The sequence below is a fragment of the Lasioglossum baleicum genome, chromosome 8 (genome assembly GCF_051020765.1).
Source record: "Lasioglossum baleicum chromosome 8, iyLasBale1, whole genome shotgun sequence".
In the NCBI taxonomy this organism is placed as follows: Eukaryota; Metazoa; Arthropoda; class Insecta; order Hymenoptera; family Halictidae; genus Lasioglossum; species Lasioglossum baleicum.
This window is the reverse complement of record NC_134936.1, coordinates 14,860,966-14,887,545: the sequence shown is the minus strand read 5'-3', so window position 1 is coordinate 14,887,545 and position 26,580 is coordinate 14,860,966. Positions and strand designations below refer to the sequence as shown.

Below are 26,580 nucleotides of genomic sequence, written 5' to 3'. Positions count from 1 at the left end.
CTGGAGATCTTTATGCAAATTCAAGATTACTTATCTTGGTACTTATCTAGAGGTGAAAAATGCCGATATTTTCAATCTGTGGAATTAATTGCACACACGGTTGACGCGTTAGCGAACGCGATAATTCGTGGACTTTAGGTAAAAAAATCTGGCGCGACAGTGACGAAGGAACAAGGGGAACATCAATCTTCATAGTGGCAGCGTCTCGTTGACATTATCCGCGTGAGCGACCCCACTCCCAGTGTCGAAGGCGGCACGGTGGGGACGGTGAGGACGGCGTGAACGCCTCTACGGGCAAAAAGGAGCCTCGGCAGCTAATTGTCACACGCTGGCCGATCACTTGTCACTCGGGATCCAATAGTCACAGCGCGAGCTCCATCCAAGGGATCGTCCTTCCAATCACGTAGCGAAGACATCGCGTTCAACCGAACCTCGAATAGAAAAACCGGGCATCGACAGTGGACAATTCGTGTAGTAGCTGTTAATTGCGTTGCTCACCTGGTCGAATCGGATCTGTCGAACCGTGGCGATGCGTTGGTAGGTGGAACGCGCGAGGAAGGCGAAGAGTTCGTTTTACACGTGAAGTGGATTCTTGTTCACAGTGCACATTTCCGGCTCGTTGTTGCCTGGATCCTCGTGAACGGATTCATGGTCATCGATACGAGACATCAACGCGATCATCGAGAAGAATGGGTCGTCAGGCTTGAAGGCGGGTCTAGAGTTTCATCGCTTTTGGCCCTGCAGTCTGGGTACAGACATCTTGGACCGGTAGGTGTTCCCTCGTATTTGTCGTAAACGTGGTAAATGCAATTTTTATTTCAATGAAATGATTAAACTCGCGAGAATTTTCAAGAGGATTTTAATTTGAAAATTATCTAGGTTCGCGATTCAATCTCATCGTTGTGTGGAGCAAGGAGTCATTGAATTGTGATTGCAATTTTCTATCCTGGATTTACCGAATCCGCTGTTGAAATGGTGTCGCTATTTTTAAGGGAATTCAGTCAGTTACGGTCAGACACCCAGCGAACGCAAAGGGTCACTGAACCGACGGTGCAATTTAGCTTCGAAAATTTAGTAAATTCGAGATCAAAATACGTCTGTATTTTTAAGGGAATTCCGACGGCCATGGCCAGACGTACAGTGAATAGAAGGAATCACCGAACTGCTGGTACAATTTCAATTCCGCAAATTTCGTAAATCCACAACCGAAACTGTACCTCTATTTTAAAGGAATTCGGACAGCCACGAACAGACAAGAACACTAATACAAGAGCGTGCGGAATACGTTCCAGATATTGTTGAATGAATTTCCGCGAAAAATGTATCTAATGCTGACTAAGTGGAAACGGTAAATAACGAACAGACACGCGTCAGCCAACTCCCATCGAATCTCCTTGCCAAAATTCAAGTCTCGAATTTCTTTCGGTGTCTGCAACTCATTGTTCCGCGTAGACGCGATACTTTTTGAGTTTTTTAACCGACAGTTTCAGACGACACTTCGCTGAAAAAATTGCCGTTCTTTCGGAGCGGAACGGTCTCCGGTAACGGTAACCCATGGAATAAGTTTGTCAACGTAGCACACAGCTCCGCGAACAGAAGCACCGCGAGACGCAATTAAAACTTGAACAACTGCTTAATAACTTATTGTTAGCCACTTGTGCAACGTCCAATTCCAGTTTAACTCTGGCCGGAGCATTCACGGTATCGCGACTTAACTTTCGTGTTTATCTCAGACAGAAGCGGAGGCGAACGAAGTGAAGTTCGCCGACGCCAGGGAGCCGAGCGAAAGGAAAATTTATCGCAAACAGAAGGAAAATTATTTCGCGAAACATCGACGCCAGGACCCGCTCCTATTTTCCACGTGGAGAACGCGTTCGTATCCTCGTTGAAACCGGTGCGGTGGCGTGGATCCGGCGGCATTCGAGGCACGAATCACCGAATAAGTGAAGCGTCAGGGGACAGGATTAAAATTTGAATGTCGGACGTGTTCCATTAACATTTTAATAAGAGACTTGTCGGACACCAGATGCGATGCCCGACGAGGTGTTTCCATGTCTGATAATCCACGACGAGTCACTCTAATCTCAAGTGTTCGTTAAACAAGCCGGGGGAAAGCGTCCGGTCGATTTCAGCCGTGACGCAAACACTGATCGCCGAGAGCTGCGAAGCGCCCTGTTACCATGGAACGCTACGAATCCCTGTACCAACACCAGCTGCGGGGCACGCGGCATGAAAAACCGTACCGCCCTCGCAAAAAACAATCGCCGCAACTGCCCGACGGTCACGAATCCGCGGTTGCGTAAGTCCGCGTTACATACTTCCCGTGGAAAATGTCACTTGCAATCGACTAACCTTTTGTTTCGCACAAATTTCATTACCCACCGATTGTAACATGGACAATACCACCGAGATCGATAAATATTCTTCGCGAAAATTCTGGAAATGTTGCGTGTATTGGCGAAGAATTAAGACGTTCAATCTAAGAGAATCGCGTGTAACAACACGTCGGCTTCTTTACGACCGAAAATAAAAGTTTTCGCTCGATCAATTACATCAGGATCGGACAACAGGGATGCAGGGGATGGGAACGACGAAACGATTGGCTAAAACATCATCGCGTCGAGAAGCAAGGGTAGCAAAGAGGGTAGGACGAGGCCGGGGAGGTTTGATATCTTTGGTCGACGGGCGTTTTCTCTCGCGCGACTTGATCTCAAGGCGGAACTCGTTTTGCAAAGTGCACGAGCCAAGAGAGATCCGGCCGATGTCTAAGGTGAATCCCGGGGTTGGAAACGGAGGGAGAGAATGGCTGGAACGAGCGATCAAATGGTTCGTGAGGCTTGCTTACCGAGATAATCTCTTTGCAGCGATCCGTGCGCCCCGGAGGAAACGATTTGGCCGCACTTTTTCGACGGTTCCCCGGTACATGCGCGTCCCACCGGATCTTTCCCCCGAATGCTTTAGATACGTTTACGCTCTCGCGCAGATTTACCGAGCCGAACCCGGGACCGGGACCGGTGGCCTTAGAAGAATATACCTCGCGCGTTCAAAAGAGAGAACGAAGGGGCGAAGAATCCCGAATGGGGACCCCTTTCCATCGAGCAGTTTCACGAGGTCACAGAGCGGAGCAGAGTTTACAACAAAAAATTCGGAAAAAATTCTGTAAAATGCGCCTGAGGATCGAAAATATGTCACATTTTTTTCATAATTTTAGAACGCATCGGAGACCGAAAAGTGCGAAATCTAATTTACGGTGTAACTACCCTTGAGGGGTTTTTCTTGGATAGCTTTCGAATGGTTCGATAGCCATTGAAAAACCTCTAAGGGCAGTTTTGACCATCTGAATCGGCTAGGACTAGGCCCTTTGCATTCGAGAAAGATGGTCTGAGAGCATAGTCCGGAAGGAAAGAAGCGTCCTCGAGGACTTCGCACTATGCGAATATAGTTGAACGCAGCAAACTTTATGGCCGGAATTGCCGTAATCGCTGTGGTGCGTGCAGAAGTGACGCGTGTTTTCAGAACATCAGCCGAGGCATAGTGGGATCGGGCAGCGCGGCATAATTACGCTCGCCGAGTGGCTCTCCTTTTTCAAACGTTTCACCTGGCCGCCCCCGCAGTCGAGCACCGTGGCTCTACGGCCGCGAAACTGCATTCCCCTGCAGCTGCAGCCGACTGACGCAGTTCCAGCTGCACAGGGAACCTCGCGGCCGACCGCAATCCGCGCCGAGCGCGATTCTCCAGGCCCTACGCTCGATCGTATATTTCCCAGTCAGCTCGTGTAATTATTTCGTGTAATTAAGCTCGCGTAGCCGGTCTGCAAGGGCGTCTACGCCCTTCCCGGCAACACCTCTGCCGTTTTATCGCTCGGTGAGCTCCCTACGTAAAAGTACGACCATTGATAACTGTTATCTATAAACGCCGACAATATCAAAATGTTCATAACATATCATTCGTGACAAGGTACCGTGATTAAACAAAAAGAAAGAGGACACTCTCTGAGAGCGTCGATTTGGCAGAGAATCATAAGCGTCAGGTACTACTATATCTCTCCAGCTAGCGGTCGTAAATTACAGCTAATAGGTCTCGCGAATTGAAACGGGGATGAGTCGGGAAGATAACTCAATCCGGAAACATTTTCTGAACGGACTCTTACCGGCCTTGCCAAATCGTGTATCGCGGCTGCACGTCCCACTTGTGATTAATATTGTTATGATCGGTGCATTTCCTGTGGCGTGATTTATCGAATCCAGCGATTCGAGCAATGCTATCATCGGACTGTTGATCTCGGTGAACATTTCAATTCGTTTGCTATTAGATCGCGAGAAGGAAGCGTTTTGTGAACGAACATAATAATATAAAAATGCAAGCACAGTCGAGAAAATAGTAACAGTGCCAACTTCGGATCCTGAAACCTCTTTCTAGAATCATGCTGACACAGAATTAGTTCCGAATGGAATCTCGTTCAAGTTGAGAGTCACTCGAGACTCGAAAAGGGTACGTGGTGACATAAGTGTTGGTATTAATCGGTAGTTTAGAGGGACGAAATATTAATATCCGTTAAAGAGTTAACCACTGGAGGATTAGTGCCGCGATACCGGCGCGTTAGAGGAGCAATCTGTAAAGACGATCCCGTTGAATGGGCGCCGGGTTTTTCAGAGTTCCGAGTAATCCGGCGTTTATTTAAGGGCGCGCGGGGGTGGCGGATGGGAGCGGCACGGCGCGGCTCGGCGCGCAGAAAATCCGATAAGCAAGCTGATTACCCGTAGTGAAACTTCTGAACGTCTGGGTTGCTCCGGTTTATCATATATCTTGGCGTGTGGCCCTATATTATAAAGGCACGAGATTGCTCAATCAAGCTTGGCCCCCCTGGGCAAATTGAAATCCAGTTATCGAGAACCTGTTACGAAACTGTTCGAATGAATTTCCCAGCATTAATTTCCTGAGCGGCGCGGCGGGTCGCGCTGTGTTTTCTTTATTCCTCCGCTACGTATATAGAGCGAGATATAGCACCGAGGGAATCGTATAAAGAGGGAATACTATTGGCATTAAATCAGCCCTAACGAGTTTTCCGCGCTCGAGGAACGCGAACAACTTTGCCGGAACTAACGCGAAAAATTGGCTCCGAGCTTTATTAATATTTAATCCGGAATCTATTTATTTACAAGGAAATTGGCTACGGTTGAAACCAAGGTGGAAAGAGAAAGAAAAAGAGAGAGAGAGAGACAGAGAGAAGTAGGTGAACCAGAGGCACGACAATAAACAAATTTCATCAAAATTTCTACATCCATATTCATGGCCGCATTGAGAACGTTCGCTCATCTTTTATTCACGAAGCGGACAATGTAACTGCGCCCTTAATACGAGCGCAGATGCCGAAGAGACGATTCTCTGATCTTCTTAACGTGACATATGATGTCCCCGACTGCACCATTGTACGATAGTTCGTGCTGTTAAAGACACGCGCGCACGAATATTCATGAATAACTGTCCGCAAAGATCGCAATCGACGAAACGAAAAACTAGAACCGTGACCCGGATCGAAAATTTGTACGGCGAGTCACGAATTTGCATTGTAGGAACATTTTTCCGAGCCTTTGCAAACATTTGCATCGACAACAAGCTGGCGCAAGCTTTGTTAGCGACGCGTCCCCGTTGGAAATCCTCTGAAGACAATATCTCGCCTATGCAAAGAAAGAATAAATTATTTCCGTGCCGCAAAAATGCAGTGAACGAATACAGGTAACGAATGTTAGCTGACTAGACAATTTAAAGAAATTCAGTGCGCAACGATCCGCAATGTGAAAATACTCGAGTGAAACATGTCAAACGTTTACACGAGGTGAATGGTATTTATCTTTGAAATCCGTGAAGAATACTCGAGTTTCCAATAAACAATTGTCAAAGCAGTGTAATGAAAATCGCTTTTACGGATAGACCGTATGAAATATCGAAGCTTTACGTCGGAGGGTCTGGAAATCGGATATCGAGGTTTGCTCTGACCAAGATTAAACCTTTTCGAAGGTCGGCCAGCTAACGAAGGCGAGAGGTAGTCGGGCAGGCAGGCAGGCAAGCAGCAGGTCGCTGTGACATCTGTCAACCCCCGTAACGGGGCAAGTTCATTATGGCGTTCAGCAGGGCGCCACGTCATTTATTTCAATTACTGCCAAACGGTAAAGCTGAATCGGCAGACCACGGCCTCGATCATTTACGAACATCATTAATGGCCGCCGTTCGTCGGGAAGACGCTGAAAGTGTCAAAGTCATGGTTACCTGCGGTGCTAACGGAGTTTCTGCAACTTCCTGGTCAACCGGATGCCCGGAAAATATACTTGGGGTACGTTAATTGTTTATTCATCTGTTACTTATTAGATTACAGAACATAATAAAAAGGTTGTTATGGAACAATTTGAAATGGAAAACAATGAGGTTGCCGATTACATGGATAGATTACAATGTTCTGTAATCTAATAAGTAAAATTAATTTCATTCGCAAAAATGTTGCGAGATAAACAGTAATGGCAGTTACTGTTACAATATGAGCCAATATTGGTGAATATCCGCGTTCGTAATAAGCGCTACGTCGCGTTGGCCATCTGGTGGTGACCGCGGTAGGTGACGCCGTCGACGAGCCCGAGCCTTATTTTTTTTAAATAAAAGCTGAAACTTTGCAAAATATGGGATAATTATGGAGTTTGTGGTGCGAACGTTTTTTAACCTTGAAAGAATTCGTTAAACTTGCACAACTTCAAGAAAATTGTGGTTTTTCCAATACGATGTTACCGCATTTACCTCGAAACGAAAAATCACGGATGATTTCACTGTATACATATTGTTCTCCTTTGTGCCAGAGTCTCTTTATTAAGATTAATTTTCAATGAAAATTGTGAGAGGAGGATAAATGAATTTATTGGTCCGTAATGCCAGAGTAAAAATATGGGAAACTGGTCAGTGTTGAGCACACGGTTAGCGGGAAGGATTACGGTGATATTTCAGCGGCGGACGGTGCGTAATTTTTACTTTGGCGAGTTAATATTTTTTCGCAGTTATGAGGGCTTTAATTCGACGTGTCCAATGATCGGTAATAAATTGTGTATTTGATTCGGAACGCGTATCCCGGCGCGGCAATTTTATTTCGTGTCCCGGAATGTTATTAACGGTTCGGTTTACCGATTTATTTCCGTAGCGCCGGTTTTCGGAAGATTGATACGTGACGACGTTATCATTGACTCCGCGAGTTTCCCCGAACGATATTGCCGCGAAATCAGGTACTAGTTTACGCGCACACTTACGAGTAGCGCCGCGTGTCAGCCACATAATTCCGGTACATAACATAATCGATGCAACACTAATAGGTTCAAGAGTTAAGTGAGATCGAGTGCATGAAACTAGTCGAGGAGGGTGGGAGCGAGGGAGGGAGAGAGAGAGAGGAGGGAGGGCCCCCCTCTCTTTGACCAAATTCACGTGACGTTGGTTACGGCGTTGATTTCAATTAAAACTTAGACTTTGACGTTCGGGCTTGACGTGGCATAGTTCCAAAGATTGGCCCTACTGATTCAATTTTCGGCACATTACACGTCCGCTGTGTGCGCTCACTGTGCAAACAACGGTACGTCAAAAGCATACCATTTGATACCGATACCTGTTCCGAACAGGTGCAATAAAGTGACAATACCTTTCCAATAATAACTAATTAACGGTATCGACGACCCTTAATGGAAACTACTAGCGTACACCGTAAAACATAATGTCCTCGATCAGGAGGTGATTTAATCGTGGTTTCGCGCATGGTTCAACGGATTTCAAAGTTTCGGGAATTAATAGTGATCGCGTAATATCGATGGAAGAAGTTCCAATCTTCTCGTAACTGAAAAGCTGTGTGAAATGTAAATTCAGCGGTTTCGAGTAATGATCTTTAGCTGGTTCGCTCGCTCGCATCCCTTTCACGGGCCGAGGAACGCTAGCCTCGCGAGAGACGCGGGAAATTCCAGAAATTTCATAGAGCCTGCACAGGGGTCGTGTGATTAGTCTCTCCCGTGCGATAATCGGTTGTGTATCGTTTAATGTCGTTGCGGTTCCCGACTGGAAACGCTCCGGCGAGCAGCGGCGAGGTGCGTGTTGCACGAGATTACGCGTCGCCTGCCACTTGCGGACTGCGAATTCAATTATACATATACACCGAGAGCACATCGTACCACTCTGCTCTCGTCCACTGACAAAAGATCGCAGAGCACGATCGATTCGCAAAACAACCGACACCATTCCACTCCTCGATCCGCAACAGAGAAGAATGATAATAACACTCTGCAGATGTGCGAAAAACAATTTACTGGATGGAAACGGATCCAGAAACGCGTGAGAGCAAATAATGCCAGGTGTACCGCGGATGTCGAAAAAATTGCGCCTGGTTAGAGGAAGATTTTACCGAGAGTCGGAATTTGCGAGTAAACGGAGATAAAACCGCTCTTAAAAAATTTCTGGAAGAGCAGTAAAACCTGTAATCCGCCTCCAGCCAAGTTTTAAGGATACTAACTCCCGCTGCGTTCGAGTTACGCGTGCATGTCGGCTTCCTGTCTGAGAATGTTTCAATACGTGCGAATTATTCCCACAAAATTTCGCCGAGAGCGTACAGCACGTGGAAATAATCTGTTCCAGATGAAATCGTCCAATTTCATTGACACACGGCTGTGAGAAACATCAAAAAGTCTAACTCACCATCAAATTACGGACTTCGAATTTGCTGATTCGACGTCTAAAGCCAGATGAATCCTGGTATCGTTTTAATGCTACTGTGTACCATTAAAGAGGGACTATCAAGTATTCAAAAGCTCGGAAGCTTGGAAGACGCCGAGTAACGGGAGAGGCAAAAATTGGATACTGTTTCAGTTGCGAAGCTATTCAGGATCGATTCTATGGCGCGAAGCTCATTCCATGGGGCTGAGGGCAACCAGGCACGAACACGTGGAAACGTGCCTTTGTGTCGCATAGAATGTAGACGTTAGGATTTTCATTGGAATCTGACGACGCCTGCGGGAGCTTACTGCCGCGGGATTACGAGAGACAGTTGAAAATCCGATCAAAACAAATGGACTGCGAAAATACTCAGCCCTTCCCCTCTCCCTCTCTCTCTCCGTCTCTCTCTCCCTCCCTGTGGCATCCCGACCAATCGTTCGACTGTTACAAACCGCAGTTGGGTGGCCCCAGGTCGCGCATACTTTTTCCAGTGGTAAAAGAGAATGAGAGGGGATCGCGAGAGTAGGGCAGCGTTCTGATAAGACGGGGCCCGCTGATTGCGAAGTAATGAGCAGCCCCGTGATTTCTCGCGTTCCCTATCTGAAAGCCCCGTTCTCACGTACGCCGCAGTTACCGACTGGGAGCGGTTAACAAACAGGGGAGAGAGAGCTCGTCTCGAGGGTAGTTCTGGACAGTGGAGCCACACGATTGCCACCGGGACGAAGGGAATGGAGCCATTATCACGTAACAGACGGATTCTAGTTTCAAGTGTTCCCGCGTCGAATTTAAGACGAGCCACGACAACGTGACCCCTTCCCGAAGTAGCAAACAGGAGACTTTGATGGGGGATCGGTCTTAGGGGGTTCTATTCACTCTCTGAACCCGTCACAAGTATCTTGACAGGGTTTCTCGCGTAAAACTAATATTTTCACGTTTGTTTCTATGAAAAAAAATTTGTGTTTCTTCAACGTGAACTCCCCTCGAAGTAGAACCAACATTCGACGAACAATTTGCACAAAGTCGATCGGAAAAGCGCATCGATGACGCAACTAAAAGGACGAGGACAAAATAAAGCCGATTAACGGACGCATGCTGCCCACCATTAAAATAGAAACGCAGCGGCGCATCCGTTACAACCGCGTCAAACCGTAGAACAAAGCCCGACCCATAAATCTCCTTACATGTCGGCGAAATTATTTGCCGGGCCGAACGTCACGGATGTACATCGCGAGATCGACTTCCTGGTGCGTCCCCCGGGGGTGATGTCGCGATAAAATCGGGCGGCGCCGGGATACAAAAATCGGTAGCTGCTTACGCGTCCGTCCTGTCGATCGTTTGTCGAAAAACGGGTTGGAAAAACGACGGGGGAATGGGGTCGGCAAAATAGAACGACAAAACGAAATAGCAAAACGGGGGGAGGAAGCAAGGTGAACAAAAAAACACACACACAGGGGGAGGGAAGGCTGTTGTATCGGAGGCGAGGATATTCAGTCGTTTATCGCTCGGTTCGACGGCGCGGCGATCGAATTCATTCCCCCTGGCTGAATACATTGCAAATATAATGGATACCGGATTATAGGGTTTTTGTTTCGCGAGAGCGAGACCGGGGGGAAACGGCAGATGCGGGATTATTGTTTCATAACGGCCGCCGCGGATTTCTCCGGCCTTTGTTTTCCGCGTTGATGTGATTCGGGTGAAAATTGAGGTCACTCTTGAGCCTATCGGCCGGCCATGCGATATTCCCCGTATTAACGCGCGAGCATCGCAATCGACGACGCGACGCTTCTCCGATTCGCACTGCGCCGATCTGCACACTCCGGTTTGCACCGTTTTGCACGCTTTCCGACGATTACATCGGCCCCGTAACCAGCCGTGCGTTATCGCGGCCGAGCGAATGCGGAACACGATTTTGTTTTTTTCGAAGATCGAGCAGTCTGTAAGTCAAACATATTTGAAGAGAGAAATAAAAAAGAACGTCGTTTATTGTCTCATTGGGGAATATTATGAGCGTTGTAATACGTCGGTGCTGCTCTTTTAGAAGGCAGAGTACTATGAAGAACAACTGCAGCAATAAAAGACGAAGAATTGAGAGGCTCTCGTTGATGACAGTCGACGGCATCACGCTGTCTTGGTCTTCTGAACAGCGGAAGAGGAGTAAGAAGGTTCAATTTACTAGCTAGTAAAAGTTGGACAGCGCAGACTTAGGGTATAGTCGTGGATTCAATTTTCAGCAGAAAAGTTTCCGTGAAGGTGCATTATGTTGCATGATAGGGTGCTTGAGAGAATAGAAAGTTTCTCGATAACCGTTTGATTTAACTTGTTTGTGTACGGGGAACTTAATACCGTTGTTGAATAAATATTGGCGCAGAACACACTGCCGACAGATTCGATATAAATGATACATGTACCATTAATATTAATATACATATACATATGTAGTATCTTCTTCGGAATGCTAATATCCGAAAAAGATAAAGGAAAAGAGGAAAGAGAGAAGAAGTGCAATAAAAGCGGAACGTGTGGGAAGCAAGGGAAATACAGCAGCAGAAATAATCGTACGAAAATCGAATAGAATAGAATCGACACGATATTGTTAATACGCGTGTACTATGAAAGAAATAGAATTCGCGGTAACCAGCGAACCGAATCATTTTTACGATCCGTATTCCACGGTGCAGCGGCGTAAACGTAGAATTGATCCAAAGGGATAGAACGGGATATCGCGTTACGCAGACGGAGAGGAGATATGCATCGGGTTGCACAGAGACAGCAGCATTACGCTTTACGTGCTGCTGGTAATGTACGGACGACTGTGACATACACTGGGTGTCCAACAAAGATAGCCGGAGAAGTGCTCAACTGCGGCAAAAAATTACTTTGACACGCCCCGTCTCCTCCATTTTGCGGGCAGATATATAAAAAAAATAAAGTCGCTCGCAGAAAAACGCAACCGCGCCGCGCCGCGCCATGTTACGCGTCGTGCAACAGAAATAAAAAATAAACACTCGACGGGACTGGGTATATCTTTACGCAAATGAAAATTTTGTATCTCTTTCTGAGCTGCCGAAATGAAATAGCGACTCGTACTTCTCCTCTGGAAGAAGAATTTTATATACAAATTTGTTGAACCTTAATTAAAACTCGCGTGAGCTACTGCGACCCGTTATTACCACATCTCCGGCGAAATTTATGCGCGAAAATTGCCAAAGAAATGGCGAGACTAGAACAAATGAATCTTTTAACATGAACAAATATTATCTTTACTGCGATGTAAACGTATGCGAGCAGTTGTCATTTTTTCAAACGATGTTCTTATGCAAGCCAATCTAAAATCATTTTATAATTGTTTGATTCGTTGCCGACGCAACCGTCGAGATACAACGATCGTAACTATTTTTAGGTGATCGCAATTAAGAAAGTAGTACATAGATGGTTCGCATACATTTGAACGGCGGTATATATGCGACGCACACACGCACATGCACGCGCGCAATCGTCAATCAGAGTGGCGGGATCGATAGACTATCAGGAGCAGGCCAGTCGGAAAAGCCGAGTGTCAGGAGGTGGATCGAAATAAAAGGCACAAGGGCCGAGAGAGCCGGTCGTTACGGAAATATCGTGGCTTCTCCCATGAGTGACTCCGACCAGGTGGTCCCCCCTCCCATAGAAAACGGGCGACACATGCGGATGCCATACAAAAACGCGGTCGCCACGCGGCGCCGGATAATAATAACGTTACGATACTCCATTTCAGACGTTCGATGGTCCCCCAAAGCCATCTCCCATCTCTCTCTCTCTCTTTCCTGGAACACGTGCGCGCGTTTCCTTTTCCCACTCTCTCCCTCTCTGTCTCTCTCGTACTCCACCGACGTTGGTGCACCAACTGTCTCCTCGTAGTCTCCTGATCGAAGCGTCCCTTTCGATCGTTTGAAGGGCTGAAACCTGGCGTCGACGTGTCTCACCCCCGACGCTCGAGTAGTGAGGGTGCTCGATTCGAGGGGACAAACTAACCCCGCAACAATCGAGTCTCGAATTGTCGAAATTCCTGTACCCTTCCCTAGCAGAGTCTCTTGAAGGTGGAATCCCGGAATTTTCGCAAGCTTTCGGCCTTTCTGTTTTCACCGCCAAAATTTCGCTGAATATTCTCAACATTAAACCACCGAGGCGTTGATATTTTCGTCGCCGATTGCTGTGCACCGCTTCTTCGATGCATACAATTACTTCCAGAGGAATTGAATTTCACCGTTAACGTAACCTTGACATTTTTTAGCAGTCACGCTGATCAACATTTTTTTTCTGCTTAATCATTCCATAGAAAGAAAACGGAAAAGTGCAGCTCCCAGTCACTATTCGGAGCATTTAGAGCCGCAAAAAGGCGAGGAATCGGGAATCGGGAATCGCAAAGAGCATATTAATACATCCCGCGTTCATTAAAATCTTGTTCGAGGGATGTTTGTGTTCCGCGATTCAGCCCGTTGTAAACATGACGGGGGCAGCTTTGCAGTTTGATATTACTTCTACGGTCTGTATGTGGCGTCTGTTGACACAGGTTCTGGGATTCAAGAATACGTATGTGTGGCTGAAGGACGACAGATCCGTTCACGAGAAGCGCGGAGGATTTCGTTCGCCGAAAGCTCTGAACTCGAGCGCCAAGGTACCTATATTACATATTTCCATGTATCGAGAACCGCGTTTCGATTATCTTCTCTGACGAGACTTCCTCTTCGTTGGAAAGATCATTTGGGCGGATCAGCAGAGGACGATCGAGCGACACAAACGGGGTTACGTACCTCTGGCCAACCTCGAGTCGGAGAAACCTCTGATAAGAGAGAAAAGACTGGAGTTGGATCAGTATCGATTGAACGATGTCGAGGACGATCAGGGGTTCCGAGATTATTTCAATTCAGCAGACCATGGCCTGATGTTCAACGACGAACTCTGGGGCCAAGAGTGGTACCTGGTAATGAACTTATTATCTGAAAATTTAGAACGTGCGCCAGGGGTTCGCTAATCGATGGGGCTGAGAATCGGTAACTGGGAGAGTTGATGGTAAAATTTCCGACCGTTGGTTTATCGGTGTTCTGATAAGAGAGAGCTGTTTTATCAACTGTTGTAGCAAGACACGAGGTCGAATAAAGCTCTCCCGAAGCTCGATTTGAATGTACTACCCCTGTATCGACTGGGGGTAACTGGTCGCGGCGTTAGGATTGCTGTTCTGGACGATGGGTTGGAGTATACACACGATGATCTGAGAAATAACTATGTGAGTTTGAAGAAGTTTGGGTCGGAGCTATCCCTGCTGTCTCACAGATGACAGGGGATGTTATTTTAGGGTGAAGATGCCCTCTAGATACTCTAAAAGTGATCAATTAATCTGGATACTGTTTTATTCTGACCTTATTGAGCTAGGATCCGGAGATTAGCTACGATGTGAACGAGGGTGACGACGATCCCCTTCCACGCTATGAATTGTCAGGTAAATAGCACTAAAACACCTATACTACACAAAAAAATTAATTTATGGGGAAAAGGAAATTTCTATAAATATTTGCACTGATGTGAATATACAACATTTACACATTAACCCCTTAGAAATTTAGTAGTAAATTGTAGTAAGTTGAAGCAGCGAGGCACTACATTTTCGCACGTTGGATCGTATCCAACACTTAGGGATGAACGGGCACGGGACAAGATGTGCGGGTGAAATCGCGATGGAGGCTAACAACCGGAAGTGTGGCGTAGGCGTCGCTTTCGAGGCTTCTGTCGGGGGGATCAAGCTGCTCGATGGCTTGGTGAACGATCGCGTCGAGGGAGAGGCTCTCGGTTACAAACCGGAAGCTGTGGACATTTACACCGCCTCTTGGGGACCTGCGGACGATGGAAGAAGTTTGGAGGCTCCTGGGAGACTCGCAACAGAGGCCCTCGAGCGTGGAATTGCCGTGGTAGGTATTCAGAAGTTGTGATAATTATAAACATTATTGGAATTCTACTTGAAAAAAATCGGAATGGAACGAGATTGCGAAGATGTTTAATTCCTACACCGAACAATCAGCACATTAAAATGTACGCATAATAAAAATTAAAGTTGCTCGGTGTTGGCATCAACGTTTCAATTAGCCGAATTTTCGCCGAGGGATTGTTCTTTTCCAGGTAAGTCAACGAGCTTTCGGCGATGCAAGCTTGAAATCTCGAGCGTTACCGTGAAAGATTAAATATGGATGAAGAATAAATCGCGCGCGAGGTCGAGGAGCAGCTCCCGTTGCATATTTATATCGTGGGTGCATATTTATCCTGGTATGAGGCGCCGTTGTTTCGCCGGATGCATTCTGAAAAATATCCAGCCAGAGTTAATATTTACAAACACTCTGCCGCGCGATGCGATTACGTTATCGATTTTGTTGGTGGACTGTGCAGGGGAGAGAAGGCCGGGGGAGCATTTACGTGTGGGCTTCCGGAAACGGGGGCTCGAAATCGGACGATTGCGGCTGCGATGGCTACGTGGGAAGCATTTACACGGTCGCCGTTGGATCGGCCAGTCAGACAGGAAGGTTCCCTTGGTACGGGGAAAGTTGCTCGGCTACCATGGCCACGACCTATAGCAGCGGTGCTTATCATGATCAGATGATAGTGAGTGCCAGAAAGATTCAGAAAGAGAGAGAGAGAGAGAACGGCAGGGGATAATTTAATGGACTTCTTTTCCACCTTTCCAGGCGACAACGGATCTGCGGAACACCTGCACGACAAGACACACAGGTACATCAGCCTCGGCTCCATTAGCCGCTGGGATCCTGGCGCTGGCTCTTCAAGTAAAGTACGAAGTCCTTCGACCGATTTTTCGAGTCTCTCTGTTGAAACTTTACCCTTATCGTTCGTTCTGTCGCGTCGCGACGGAGCCCGCACAATTGGCGGTGTAGATTTATCTGCTGCGTCCGCAAATCTATTCGCGTCACGGTTCATTGCCGAGCTTTCAGATACTTCCGGGCGAATTTTCTATCGAGAAAAAGGAACACGAGTTTTCGGCTCGCTTGTTGGTTTTTCCTTCTCCCCCGCGGAAACACGACTCGACACAGGAAACGCATTAAAGATAAATCCATCCCCGGGCCGGAATTAGCATAAGGTTCTACTCGAAGTGAAAAAGTTATCGTTCTCTCCATGTCCACGGAGTTCGGCGAATATTTCAGACGTCGTGCGCGCAAGATTGCGAAACTTGAGCGACGCCGTTACGTCGAAGTTGTTCCAAGTTATTAACGGGCCCGAGTTTTGTTGATGCTCCTCCGCAATGTTCAAACATGATTACGAAATTTTCCGCACCGCGTCGGTCCCGCATAGCAATGGAACGAATATTTCGCAATGTTTAGTCCCCGGTTTAATCCGGATGTTCTTCTTGAAGCAAGGATCTGACCTGGCGAGACGTGCAGCATCTGATCATCTGGACCTCCGAGTACAGCCCCCTCAGGTGAGCAGATGGCTTCTACAGTTGTTTATTACGATACCTCATCAATTTCTTCGGGGAATCCTAAAGAGATCCGAGGCATCCTATTAAGCTTTCCACTGTACAAAGAATCCGCATCGCAATGCGATGGAACTGCATTTCAAAAGAAGCTATTAGCTCCGAGAGCAGTATTCTTAAATCGTCCAGAATCAATGGAGACCGTATCGTAGCATCGTTAAATCTCCATTCTACATACGCTCCGATAAAATCACGTATAAAACCGTTCCTCTATTATTCCAGTCTTGCAACATTAGCCCGCAAACGTATAAATTTACATGAGAATTTTACGTCTAATTAATTTTAATGGGCTATTAATATTCATTAGCAACGATATGTCAATTAACATTAACCATTATGTACAATACATAAATATGTTATAATTCTCTTGTTGAACTTGCAGGAAATCCGAATCTAATTACGCGGAATTTAAACGTCCGCCATTCTGAAACACTGTTCGGGAGTTTCGCGGAATTCTAAAGTCGGTAGAGAGAAGGGACTTCGGAATTTGGTTTGTCTTTGCGAAGATATCCTCCCAGTATATTTTCGGGGACGTCCGTGCATTTCCCTAAATCTAAATGAAGTCGCGAGCCGAACACAATCATCCGACGCGTCGCGTCGGACAGAGATTTTCCGATACTCGATGCGATGCATCGACATCGTTATGCAACGGCGTTCGGTCGGACAACGGTCCCGGTCTATCAAAGGAATCCCATCGCGACGATCTGACAGATTGTCTTCTCGGGTGAATCTCTTGCTCCATTCATTCTGATGGGCGGAAACCTTCGGGGACACGAGAGTCGGTCGCATTCTTCTCGGTGAGGCATCGCGGATTCGAGAGCTTGGATTAAAGTGTCGTGACATTCTTATTCGGTCCGTGGCCGGACGGGAATGTAGGTCGTGTCGTTTCAACGTTGAGCCAGTAATTGAGCCGAGGCAAACAGGAAACAAGGATCTTTACCCTGGTAAAAATAATACTCGGTCGTCTTGGTTTAGCGCGCCCAATCGTAATCCCAGGGTCACAACGTTCCTCCAACCAGACACAAAACAAACCTTACCTTTCCCGCTTTTGTTCCTCGCCGCACCGGGTTTATTCACTGTAATCTGTCGCTTATCGTCTCTCTCTCTCTCTCCGTCAGCAGATTAAACAAGACATTCTACCTAGGAACGTTCCAAACAAATTCGTTTAACAACTCAAGTTATATCCGGTGTAAAGCGGTCTGGGTAATGGGAGGATAGATAACTTTGTAATTACATCAATTTGGCGTGATCGCTTTGGAATGCGATTATTCCCGAAGATTGTAATCGCGGTGGACATGAAAGGGTTTCTTTGATCGAACGTTTTTCTTGGAGAATTTCTGCAAAGCGAACGCAAGATTGACAAAAACAATCGGATTTATTAAAAATCTGAAGGTCCATTCACGGCGCGAGGTTCCGCGTGATAGGCCGAATTCACTAACTCGATTGCGCGATTGTGTGTGGCACTCAATCAGAGATCCCGCGAACAATGCTTCTATCCGGCGTCGACATCGGCTCGATGAAGTTGCCTGGCCGAGGCCACCGGCTTTCACAGTATTCTAGTATAGATTCAGTCCTTCCGGACGCGAAATATAAACTTGGTACGTTCTTAAAAGGAAGAGACGATGTGAAATTAACCGTGGCTCGGCGATTGGAAGCTTCCCGTGCTATACAGCGAGAAAAGGATTTATTCCTCGGCTCGGCTGTTTCATTTTACGGCAGTCATTCTTCCTTGCGAGCCAGCCCAGTAATTGCATCAACTTTCAGGGAGAATCCAGGGTGGTTCCGAAACTCCGCCGGATTCTGGTTCAACTCACGTTTCGGCTTCGGGCTTATGAACGCTTTCGCGCTAGTCGCCGCGAGTTCCAATTGGACAACCGTCCCGGAGAAGACCATTTGTAAAGTGGACGTCGTCAGAATGTAAGTGGGCAACGACTAAATCGCGATCGAACAACGTAATCGAGCGACAAGACAACGTATTTATCCTGTATTTTTCACAATTTTTTATCAGCCTGCGCGATTCCCCTCGATAGTAAACTCGAATATTCTGTTATAGATAGGTTTTCCGTGCGTTCGAAAACAATTAAAAATTCTCAAAAGCGTAAAACTAAATGCCGGGTTCTCCAACCCGCCAATTTGTCAGTACCCATTTTTCGAGAAAAAGAGTATAAAACAAACGAGAGTATTCAGAATGCGCCAGCGGAGGTTCGAAAGCACAATCAAATTCTCTCTCGCTTTGTCGAGGTAACCGGGTACATTTTTTAGTTTTAGCTGCGTGTCAAGCATTCCGACCCGCGACCACAAATTCCTGTACGAATGAAGAATTTATCAAGCTTCCCAAATCGATAATATTAACATAGCTCGGTCTATTTGAACACAAAATACACGCGAGTTTCTACCTTTCGCGGTCCATTTAGATTACTACGCTCGAGCGCTATATCGCGCGGCACTTTGAACGTCGGATATTTAACCATGCTGATTTCATCTCTCCCTCTCTCTCTTTCGGTTCTTTTGGACACCCACGACATTTCAAGCAGAGTAAATCACGTTTGAAAAATGTGAAAAGGTTCCGCGTCTCTTGAAATATACGCCAAGGTCCGCGTTTCAACAAACGTCCCAGCGAGAAGAATTTCCAAAATTCTCTTGTCGCAAACGTTTCCATCATTTAAATAATCTTCTGGACGACCTGTAACATTTTAATCCTCGAAATGGCACGCGAGAAGATTACGTTTCGCAATCCTGAAGAAGCGTCTGGCGTCTTTTAGCAACAAAGGTCCGTTTCCCTGTCGAGGAAAGCATGAAGGGAACAATTTGCGCGGATCGGCACGGCGGTAAGAGACGCGACCAGTTTCGCGCAATCAGAGCCACCGGTGGCCCTTTAGCTGTCCTTGTCCCTTTAGAAAGCGCAGCAATGCACCGGTTGAATGCAGCGTGGCTGGCGGAGGCACTCGACTCATTCGTTACCGTGGCGTGAGAAGAAAGGCCGTCGAAAAACTGGAGCATCTCGTATTTCTCGCATCGGTTAGCCGTTTCACCAGTTTTCTATTTATCTCTTTTTTTCGGAAAAACATTTTGAATCGTTTTCACCTAAACTGCTTCGGCCGAGAGATCCCCGAGTGCAACAGCTGAACGATTCGACGAGGCTGGTCGTCATGTTGGCATGTCGCTCGATATCGCAGTCAGTATTTCCAGGAAATTTCAAGTAGCCTCATCGACAAGATTACTCTGTGCACGCGCGCGGACCGGAAATACATGTTCACGGGTGTTCGGTTTAGAATCGACAAGAGGCTGGCGTATGGAAATTCGAAGAGGTTGCGATTCGAGGCTGGCGACGAGTGTCGATCCTCCCGGAACGGAATAGCATTTTTGGAACACGCGGAGATCGAGGTCAGCCTCGAGTACAGTCTTCGCGGCGCACTCCAGATGCAGCTCACCGCACCTTCAGGTATGCACTTTTCATTTGAAACGGGCTCGACGGTCTTTGATGTTGCTCGTTGCCTATAAACGTATCGCGAGGCATGAACCACTGGGGAAACGGACGCGGAAAAAGACGACGCATTAATTAACGCTGCGGAAAACAATTGGAATAGCGAGCGGACCTCCTTGATCTAACTCTTAAATCGGGCCTAGCCGATTAAGATGGTCAAAACTGTCGAACCATTCGGAATCTCTAAGGACAGTTTTGACCATTGCGATACGCGCGCAGAATAAATTAAAAATTCCAGAATTTCTCATACATTATTCTAGAAACTAGGATGTATTTTATATTCAATAAAGGAAGAAAGAAGTTTCGATGTGATGGTTCCTGTTTGTCGAAGAGCGAATATTTGAATTCTTAGGAGGTGGTTTCGGGAGGTTCGCTGTGAAAGTAGGTCAGAGTTTATTCGCCCTAATTTTTTGCGCGCTCAGATTTTACTTCCATTCTTTATAATCCGAGGCTAAACTGTGTGAGCTAACACCAAGAGACGTCACCGTATGAAACAGCTTGTAAAACAGCCGCAAGCTCCTAGTCGGACGCCGTGCGAAGGCGCCTGGGAATATCTGTTCCTCTCTGTCACGTACTTATCTCGGCGTGGAACGGATTTTACAGCGCAGGCCGTCTTGGAACCTAACATTTTTACGACAAACACAGATGCGGCCGTAGAAAAGCGTGTCCGTTCAAATCGATTTCGCGTCGTGTCAACCGCCCGGAAGCGGCCCGCTCGATGCGGAATCATAAATCTGCCGGTTTTCCGAACTGCAATTTAACCCGGCGCGGCGCGGCGTGGCGTGGCTCCGGCGATTCTCTCCTGCGGGCGAACCCACAGCTTTTACAAATGGCCTAACTTCTCTATCGACCCTGCACGATTATCTCCGAACGTTATGTCCTCCCAGCAACTTTCCCGTATGTATTACTCGCTTTTGTTGTTTCGCTTTAACCCTCGCTTCGTTAATTCATTAATTTCTTCCTGTTCGGCATAGTCATTTTCACAGACGATAGTACAACCGTACAGGTTGAATAACCTGGGGCAGAGCGTAAATTAGTTTAAAAAATTACCCAGAGAATGTTGCTTTCCGCGCGACGCACAGTCATCGTGTTAACTCGATGAGGGAAATGAGATCTCGCTTGTGTATCTGCGACGTCTCCATTGCTCGGGAAATTTCCGCGTAATGGGACATTAATAGAGTTGGTTATACCCCAAGGAAAATCGAGGGGAAACGGGCTCGCGAGCTCGGAGAGTTTCCGCGGGAAATGTAACTTCGTTCTTTCTATGCAGCTGCACTTAACTCTGTGCACACCTCTTCTCTCTCTTCTTCTACTTCCACTTGTCTATCGATTAGACGATTCGCCATATGCGACCATCGAGGCTCGCAGCTAGAAAAAATCATTTGGAAACGATGGATTAGTGGGACAGGTTTCCGTTTTAACTGAATCGACCCTAATTCGAAACTCGGGAGATTCTCGTGCACTGTGCAGCTACGCGTGTGCAATTCCGTGCACGCCCACGGCTACTACATAGTTATATTAATAGTCGATGTTGCGCGCGTTGACGCGTCAGGGAATATTCGCAAAAACCACGTTTCGACGCGTGCGTCGCAAGATAACGGGGACAAGCAATTTTCTGACCTTTGTTATCCGACCGTAGGCGGATTCTGGTCGAAATTGGTCAAATTAATGGTTCATTATATTGTTTCTTAATAGGATAGACTCTCGTATAACGCGATCAAAAATTGTTTTAAAAAACAACATTTGTACATTTACTGTAAACTTACTTTCATATAATGTACCAGAGGTGTTGGGCATTATTTAATATACAATTTCGAAAATGAAATATTTCTATTTGAACAATCTGACACATCAAAGTAAAATATTTCTCTTTCAACAAATTGATCCAGGAAATAAAATATTTCATCAAATTGTTGATTTTACAGAGTTGTAAAAAACGTGTCAACCTTTTTCCATTAAATTGTAAAACTGAAACTGACAAACCGATAGAAACGAGTTTTTAGGAGTTTATAGTGAGAAAATGTTGCCATTTGAAAAAAATGTTTTTTTCACCATTTATTTTGCAATTGTTTTAAACAATGCCGTGTTTTCATAGTGGGCTAATTTTTAAAAAATTGAAAAAAGTGGGGAGATAGCACCAAGTGTCCCCTCTTTGCGGACCTCCTTTTAAAAAGACGGACATTTGAAAAAAATGACGAAATTAAAATTATTTGAAGTGAACGCTGCACTGCGATACACAATCTCAGACGGCCGAAGGACACGGTGGGCTGGATCGTAACATTTTACTATAACTCTTCAACCATAAGAGATATCGAGATGAAATTTCCACTTAAATTCATTAAAAAATTATTCCTATCTTCTGATGATTACGTAATACATATATTTTTTCGAATCATTTTCTAATTAATTCTTTAAATTCAGTAGTCTTAAAATAAAATTAAAAATTGTTCATTTGTTCATTCAGTAATTTTTCAGATGATTTAAATCACCGATGTCTTTGGTTACACATTTCTCTGTATTTCTTGAAATATTCATAATATGAAGAATAAATGTTCGGTAGAAATGAATAAATGTTTTGAATAGATACTCTTATGTTTTCACTATAAGCTCCTAAAAACTCATTTTCCTCGGTTTGCTAGTTCAGCTACAATATTATAATTTAATGGAAAAAAATGTTGACGCTTTATTTTACGCGTCTGTAAAACCAACAATTTTTAAGATTCCGAAAAATTCTTTGTGATACGTATATACGTTTGTAATATAAATATATTTTTCTGTCGCCTAATTTTCAAGGGACGACCGTGCAACTTTTGAAGCCGAGAAAGTTGGACGACTCATCGGACGGGTTCAAGAGATGGAAATTTATGTCGGTGGCAACGTGGGGCGAGGATCCGAGCGGCAGCTGGCTACTGGACATCGTGGACGAGGTGATTAACATAAAAAAAGCGGCAACGATCGATTCCTTTCAGCCTCGCTGTTCGACTTCGAATTATAAAATTGTCTTCTCGACAGATCGGCCCGAAAGAGAATAACGGCACGATGGGATCGTTCTTATTGGTTCTGCACGGGACGACCGAGATTCCGAACTATCGCAAAAACGGGCCAAGAGTGTACGATCGCGAGTACAATCGGCTCCGAGACACGGCAAGTAGATTATTCCCGCGGGAACGAACGCAATTAAGTCACCGAACTGCAATAAAGACTTGTACGTGCGTCGAGGAAGAATTGAATGTGTCTTTCCTTGCAGAATGAATATCCTGGCATGAACCCCACGGCGGATTTCGCGTTCAATGAGAAACATGAGAGCCTCGACTATCCACCTCCAGATGGGAACGATGTTTATGACAAACGTTGGCTCGAGGAACTCGCGAGGGATTACTATCGAGTCCCGTGGCCGAGCAAATTGTAGCGCAATTTATACTGCGGCCGCGGAACCGATAAATCCTACGACCGAGCTTGCAAAATGTCTGCGGAGTTAATTCGTTTGGGAATTTCGGAGGGGATTATCAAAATGTTAATAACACAAAAGCTATTTGATTCCGAAGAAATGCAATTTGCGAGAGGACACCACGATTGTTCTGGACGTTAAACTAATTTAAAGATTATAGCGAAGTTTCGTTACCAAGCAAATTGTTAGTTGATTTATTCTGTAGCCACGAACAGCCGATAACGATTATCAGTACTCAGAATTGTTTTCGCTAAACGTTGAACCATTTTGATAGAACGGTTTTGTATTTTGTTACCCGGATGTGCGTTGGGTAGCGTATTGGATTTCAAAGTTGTGTTGTTCGACCGGAAACGCCTCCTCCACGAAGCGTTAAGGCTGGAACAACATTTTCGAGCAACAGTTCCCGTTGTTCGCGGAGCTAGTATCCTTTGTCGCGACTTACGCAAACAAACCCGAAATACCAGAAGGCGCGCGCCGCGCCCGTCGGAACACCAGTCTGTATTTCATGGCGAATTAAGTCTAAAGTAATCTGAGATCCTTGAGCAAATTTCTCCGTGTTTGCCGAGGAGAGTTCGCAGCGCTTCGGTCACGTAAGACGATTGCTGTTTTCCTTGCGGCGGACTTGTTGGCCCGCCGATCGTTTGCAGCGATCGGACTGCCTATGGGAACATTGTTCTTAGCACTTATGGCGTCCGAACGATCGAATTTTACCAGAAACTTGCTGCCCTGTCAGATGAAGAATAAATCGAAATAGAGAATAATATTATCGTGTACGAGATGTTGTTGCTCCAAGTTCGGGAAAATTGATCAGTAAACTACCGTGTGCGTTTGCTGTAAGTGGAAACGGCAATTAGCGAGCAGACCAGTGAACCAAGCGCGCTCAAATGTCACTTAGACCAAAATTTCAATCGAATCCCATCGGTAACGGGAGTCATTAACAAATTTCATTTCACATGTTCCCGTTCCGAAATAATACTTTAATAATTCCAAACTAAACGAGTATATTAAAAAAATACTGTAAAATATTATCTAGCACTCTATTGTGTTTTCATAAAAACCGTACGTACATATATGCGTGCTGATAATTCCCCGCGCTCCGTAATGTCTGTCAAAGAATATTATTCCGCGTTTACCATTTGTTTTTTCATGCGGAACAGCACAATTAGCAAATTGTTTTCAAACACAAGTATACAGTTTCTGTTCTCTTTTTAAAGAAGGAAACTCCATTATCCGACGCGGAGCCGTTGAAATTTTACATGCGGAGCTCATTAAATTCTATAATTACGAGGCTACGGAGGATAGGAATTTGGTGTTGTGTGTGCTCTATGCTGATTTAACAGATGCCACTCACTCACGCATTCGTACAGAACGCGTGAATGTTTCTAGAAAATTGCTCTCAAGAATTGTGATATTTCGCACGAGCGACTGAGAACGTAAGCGTCTCGTCTCTCCCGTTCCGTTTGGCTCGTAGCATTTTAAGGAACCTTAATTGCGTTTCCCGAAGAGAGAAAAAACACCTGAAGAGTCGGTCACGTTCTATGTAAGACGAGCTCCATTAGGCGAGCATTAAATATCTTTTTCATTTACCGTTAAATACCGTCCTGAGAGCACCGGAATCGTAATAATCACAATACTCTCTCTCCTCGAATATCTCCATCCTATAGAATATAGAAGACCACAATGTTTTAAAAATTTGTAGATGGTAAGGTGATGTAAAGCACGATCCGATTCGGCAGAAATTGCACGAAAGTAGAAAATCCTCGGCTCGGGTCGCCAGGAATGGATCACCGTGTAACCAGACCAGATATTATGAAATGTGTGGGTAATAAGCGGTCGAAACCATGATCTAGGGAGCAGCTATTGGCTCGTGGTGCTAAATCACTGGTATTACGGCGTAAAAATGCAACCTGGAATATTCCCCGGTAATGGATAACCAGCGTACGTTCTCGTTGAAATATGGCGAGAACTATTAGCGTGGCTCGCCAGGCGTTCCACTCGAAGGCGAGTGCAGAATGAGATTCCGGCTGGTGTCCGCGAAACTGTCTTGCACGGTGGCCGGGAAAATTGAAGGGGACATTCTTAGTCGCGTTCTGCGTTACTCCCAGCCGCTGGAGATCGTGGACAAAGAGCTGCTGCAACGGTAAACCTAATATTTTCGGGATTTATTTTCCAATTTCGCCGGGCAGCGAGCAACCGGCACAAAGCAACGCGTTTCGCGACCAGAAATTCAATTTCAGTCTCTCGGCCAAACAACGGCTGGCACGATGATAATGCAAACACGCGGTGCCCCGTTGCGATTTGCTTTTCGATAGATGCGCAAACCTCGCGGCATGGCAGCAGGACAATGGCCGAAGAACCAGCTCCTTGAAATCCGAGAACTGAAAGTTTCTTGCGAGCGGGTTTAATTGAAATCGGAATTAATCGAGCAGCGACACGGAACGTGTTCTCCCGGTTATTAAAGACTGTTAGCTTTATCGATTGACAAGCCTCGAGGAAATTGGCGCGATCTAATTGCACGGGACCGTGGAGAAACGATAACGATTTCAGAAATCGAATCAACAATTGATGCCTGCGATCCTGGGAAAACAAACGGGTTAAAACGGGCTATAACAAGTCCTGGTCGTTACGTCGATATCGCCGATTGCGGATATTTATTCCCCGGGAAATATGGAAATCGTAACTGCCCCGTAGATTACCTCGCTCTTCCGTGATACCGAAACAAGATTCTCAATGGAAAAATCTACCGGAGAACGCGAGCAGTGCGTTCCGAGGAGCATCCAATCGCCGTTCTCCTTGAATAATTCACCGCGAAACCTAATCTAATACAGATTTCACGGCAATGCTATTGGTAATCTTTGACTTTCCGAGAATTTTAAGACGAACAAGCTCCGCGATCGATGTATAAATGATTATATCCTTCGGATAGAGAATTCGCTCTAAAGTAGCCTCTCTATATTCAGCTAACATGAATAATAAATTAAAAATCACGCCCTGGTTATGCTGGACAGGTCTGCTTAGACAAAGGTCTATTTCAATTTATGCTTCTTTTGGTACGCAGCAGCAGAGAAACATTTTTTCTGAAAAATCACTAATTCTTGCCGCTGCTTTCAAGATTAACTTAGAAGGTCCGTTTTTAATTTGGCTGAGAACGTCAGTTGAAAAGTCGTGCCTGGAATGAATGGTGCCGCGACGAGGTCACTCTCGAATCTTCATCTCTCGAGAGTGGAATAAGGGGTTGATCGAAGGGTTGATCTCGGGGCGAAGTGCTTGAACCAGGGAAAGTCGTAGCAGTAGAAAGAAGAAAGGGCAGAGGAGACTACGAATTTTGACCGCTGTGAGCGCATGTCATAGTCGTCGAATTCACCACGTAGCTGCGCTACCGTCGACCTAATAATGGGGAGAGTCGGGGGT

At 45.9% G+C, this 26,580-nt stretch overlaps 1 protein-coding gene across 3 annotated transcripts; it reads left to right on the top strand.

The window, feature by feature from the left end:
* Positions 1-318: 318 nt before the first annotated feature.
* Positions 319-26,409, top strand: LOC143211352 (neuroendocrine convertase 1). Of its 3 annotated transcripts, XM_076428932.1 has the most exons (15): positions 319-537; positions 603-768; positions 13,277-13,381; positions 13,463-13,687; positions 13,844-13,990; positions 14,137-14,203; positions 14,398-14,669; positions 15,142-15,354; positions 15,438-15,538; positions 16,118-16,183; positions 18,002-18,154; positions 19,510-19,679; positions 22,515-22,648; positions 22,734-22,865; positions 22,969-26,409. In XM_076428932.1, the coding sequence occupies exons 1-15, from the start codon at positions 530-532 to the stop codon at positions 23,128-23,130; spliced, it is 2,121 nt and encodes a 706-aa protein (XP_076285047.1). In that variant the 5' UTR covers positions 319-529; the 3' UTR covers positions 23,131-26,409. The 3 variants fall into 3 exon arrangements, with proteins under 3 accessions (XP_076285047.1, XP_076285048.1, XP_076285046.1); XM_076428933.1 differs by having other exon boundaries at positions 319-768; XM_076428931.1 differs by lacking the exons at positions 319-537; positions 603-768 and adding an exon at positions 793-6,331.
* The last annotated feature ends 171 nt before the right edge of the window (positions 26,410-26,580 follow it).

Excerpts from the sequence above, each read along its gene's own strand:
- LOC143211352 (XM_076428931.1), top strand. The coding sequence starts at position 6,119 with ATGGCGTTCAGCAGGGCGCCACGTCATTTATTTCAATTACTGCCAAAC. Across the intron at positions 16,184-18,001 it reads TCCGAGTACAGCCCCCTCAG|GGAGAATCCAGGGTGGTTCC; the intron begins GTGAGCAGATGG and ends ATCAACTTTCAG. Across the intron at positions 22,866-22,968 it reads ACAATCGGCTCCGAGACACG|AATGAATATCCTGGCATGAA; the intron begins GCAAGTAGATTA and ends CTTTCCTTGCAG.